Source organism: Octodon degus, unplaced genomic scaffold (assembly GCF_000260255.1).
Source record: "Octodon degus isolate 3935 unplaced genomic scaffold, OctDeg1.0 scaffold00067, whole genome shotgun sequence".
In the NCBI taxonomy this organism is placed as follows: domain Eukaryota; kingdom Metazoa; phylum Chordata; class Mammalia; order Rodentia; family Octodontidae; genus Octodon; species Octodon degus.
Genome location: NW_004524643.1, coordinates 2,507,533 through 2,510,450, shown reverse-complemented (window position 1 = coordinate 2,510,450; position 2,918 = coordinate 2,507,533). Strand labels below are relative to the sequence as shown.

At 44.5% G+C, this 2,918-nt stretch overlaps 1 protein-coding gene across 1 annotated transcript in view; it reads right to left on the bottom strand.

Annotated features, from left to right (window-relative positions):
• Nucleotides 1-2,918, bottom strand: part of Swap70 (switching B cell complex subunit SWAP70) — a 99,519-nt gene that overhangs the window by 68,883 nt on the left and 27,718 nt on the right. The window contains exon 2 of the mRNA XM_004634866.2: nt 1,893-2,033. Coding sequence (XP_004634923.1) covers nt 1,893-2,033 — 141 coding nt within the window. The remainder of the gene's footprint in view (nt 1-1,892; nt 2,034-2,918) is intronic.

Sequence of the window (2,918 nt, the reverse complement as noted above, 5' to 3'; positions counted from 1 at the left end):
AGAGAGAGTGTGCGTGTATATCAGCAAGTAAGAGTTACTCAGTAACCTGAGGCAGGAGGACTACAATTTTGAGGCCAGCCTGGGCTATACAAAGAGATCTTGTCTCAAAAAAGAAAATACCAAACAAAATTCTACAAAGATATTCACCAAACAATAATTACTGCTGGAGAATCAAACTAGCAAGAGTAAAGGAACAAAGTCACTTTCTATATCATCTATTTTTGATAACTGTCTATTTAATAGCAAGCATGTACTATTTTTCATAACTTTTTTTGTTTTTGGTCTTTTTGAGATAGGGTTTCACTATGCCATTCAGGCTGGCTGTGAGAACATTATGTATCCCGGCCTGGCATTGAACTCAAAGCGATCTTCCTTCCCCAACCTCCAAGTGCTGGGATTATAGGCATGTACCACTGTGCCCAGATTTTTCATAAATTTTAATCTCCAATGCATAAAAATTATTTACATGTACCAACAGTTTGGATTATGTTTTGTTTGTTCTGAGAAAGGATCTTGCTTGTAGCCCAGGCTGGCCTCCAATTCACAGTGATCCTCCTGCCTCAGCCTTCTGAGTGCTGGGATCTAGCCACCACAACTGACTAGATTACTTGATTGTTTCCACACATTACATTCTATCAATACTGGGAAAGCAGGGAAGACGCTGCCCAAGGGGCGACAAGCTACAGTCAGACAACAGCAAGCTCCGGCACACTACTGCACAGTAGGATGACTGCAGATAGTGATATGGTATTTCAAAAAGCTGGAAAAAGGGACTTCTAATATTTTCATCAAAAATCACTGAAAAATGTTTGAGAAGATTGCTTTAACCTTACTTATTTTTTTTAACTTGCAGAACCGGGGATTGAACTCAGGCCCTTGCCCTTGCCAGGGAAGCACTTATTCTACTGAGCCATCACCCTGGCCCAACCTTACTTATTAAACAACATATACATTATGGAAACATCACCTGTTAGCCTAGAAATTTGTACAATTTTTTTAATATATCACCTACTTTAAATATTTTTAAAAATTTACACATGAAGTACATCTACATATATGTAACTTTCTAATAAAAATTGAACATGACAGCAAATTCAGTAAGTTTTATTTGGTTTCTAATGCAAAGGGTTCTTATAATATCTTTACTCAGAATATAGCTTAGAGGCACCACCCAAATGATATCTCTAAACTGAAAAGCCTGAGAGACAATTTCTAAATAATAAGGACAACTCATCCCCTTTAGTGGCCATACATAACTCCAGCACATCCAGGCTTTAATAACTGTTATGGTCTATGTCTGGAGGTCCCCCCAGAGCCTCATGCAGTCACGGGGCAGGTATCTGAAGTCTGTGACTGATTCATGGTCCAATGCTGGGATTGGGGTGGCCCTGGCGTGGGCGGCCTGCATAGACTAGAAGGGAAGGAAAGAGGCTTGTTTCTCTGTCCTCCTTTTTGCTCTTGTTGCTCTTGCTGTTTTCTTTTGCCATGGACTGCTGTCCTCTGCCATGTGCCACTGCCTTGGAGCAAGCTGCGTATGGACTGAAATCTCCACAAAAAACTGTGAGCTACATGAATCTTTCCTTCCTTAATTTAGGGGCATCAGGTATAAGAGTAACTAACCACCATCAGTACCCAGGGAACTGCATTTTTCAAAATGAACAAAGCTCCCTGCAAGAGGACATGCAGAAAAGAACATAAAGCACAGTCCTTATTTCCAAGGAGCAAACCAAGGTGGAAAGGACTGAGGGAAGGCAGAGCAGAGAGGGAGGGCATGCACACAGCACTGACCCTCAGCCCAGTGCTCCTCCTTCCCCTGCCCATGCCTGCACCTCGGCCCTGTACCCTCCACACAAGTGTGAATCAAGCTGCTGAAGGACTGAGGCTGGGCCTACCTTTTCCAGAATGAACCTGTTCAGGTAGGGCATGTAGCCCTGGTTGGAGACGGGTCCTTCATCATCATCCCTGAAGTGCTCTTCCAGCGCCACCGGGTCATGAGGGACCTTCAGCACTGTGCACAGGTTGTGGGAGAGGACCTGCATGGAGGAAAGGAGTCGTATGAAGGCTCATGCTGGCTGGAGCACACCACCCTGCTCGCAGCCCTAGGGAAAGACAGAGGGTAAGCCCAAGGCACCAAGGGACTGCGAACTGCTCCATGGCAGCCCCTGCTTGCTGCCCAGGAACCTCGCAGTCCTCCTGTTTGGGTTCTAACAAGTCCATACTACAGGGCGGCTGTGAGCCAGGCCCAGGTGAGGTCTGTGAATACAACATGCCTTGTAGTCTTTTAGTAAATGGTCCAGATTTAAAAGAAAGGGGAAGGGGCAAGAGAATGTATTTCCAACTCAACTCTTCCCCAGGGATAGCAGGGTCAGCTAATTAGAGCTGCTCTAGAGAGAGAAGCTGCCAGGGCAGCCCCACCAGGCACAGCGGACCTCTCCAAGCTTCGGATTGCTCATTTAGGAAGTAGAAAGGACCAGATTAATAAACATAGTAAATCTTAATTATCAATAGCTAAATGCTCAAACATCACTATATCTCTATAACTATAGGTTAAATGTCAATGTGAGTATAAAACACAGACATGAAAAAGAAATCAAGAGTCTGGGTTAGAAATGGAAAAACCTATGTGAGGTACAGTGGTTATCAGAGGTTGGGAAGGCAGAGAGGGAGGTGGGGAAGGAAGGCTGGACTCATCCGTGCGCTCTAGATGCCGCCGGGCAATCTCACACTGCGTCCCTCTAACATATACAATTACTAAAAAACCTTCAGAGCCACCAAAATGGTTTAAAATATTTTATACAAAATCTGCGCCCCATAGCATAAGCACATAAAGAACCATGACTGGTCTTGCAATAACCCAAGCACCCGCCTCCTCACAAAGGCAGAATTCCTGGCTGGAGTTACCTCAGTACCAATGGTAT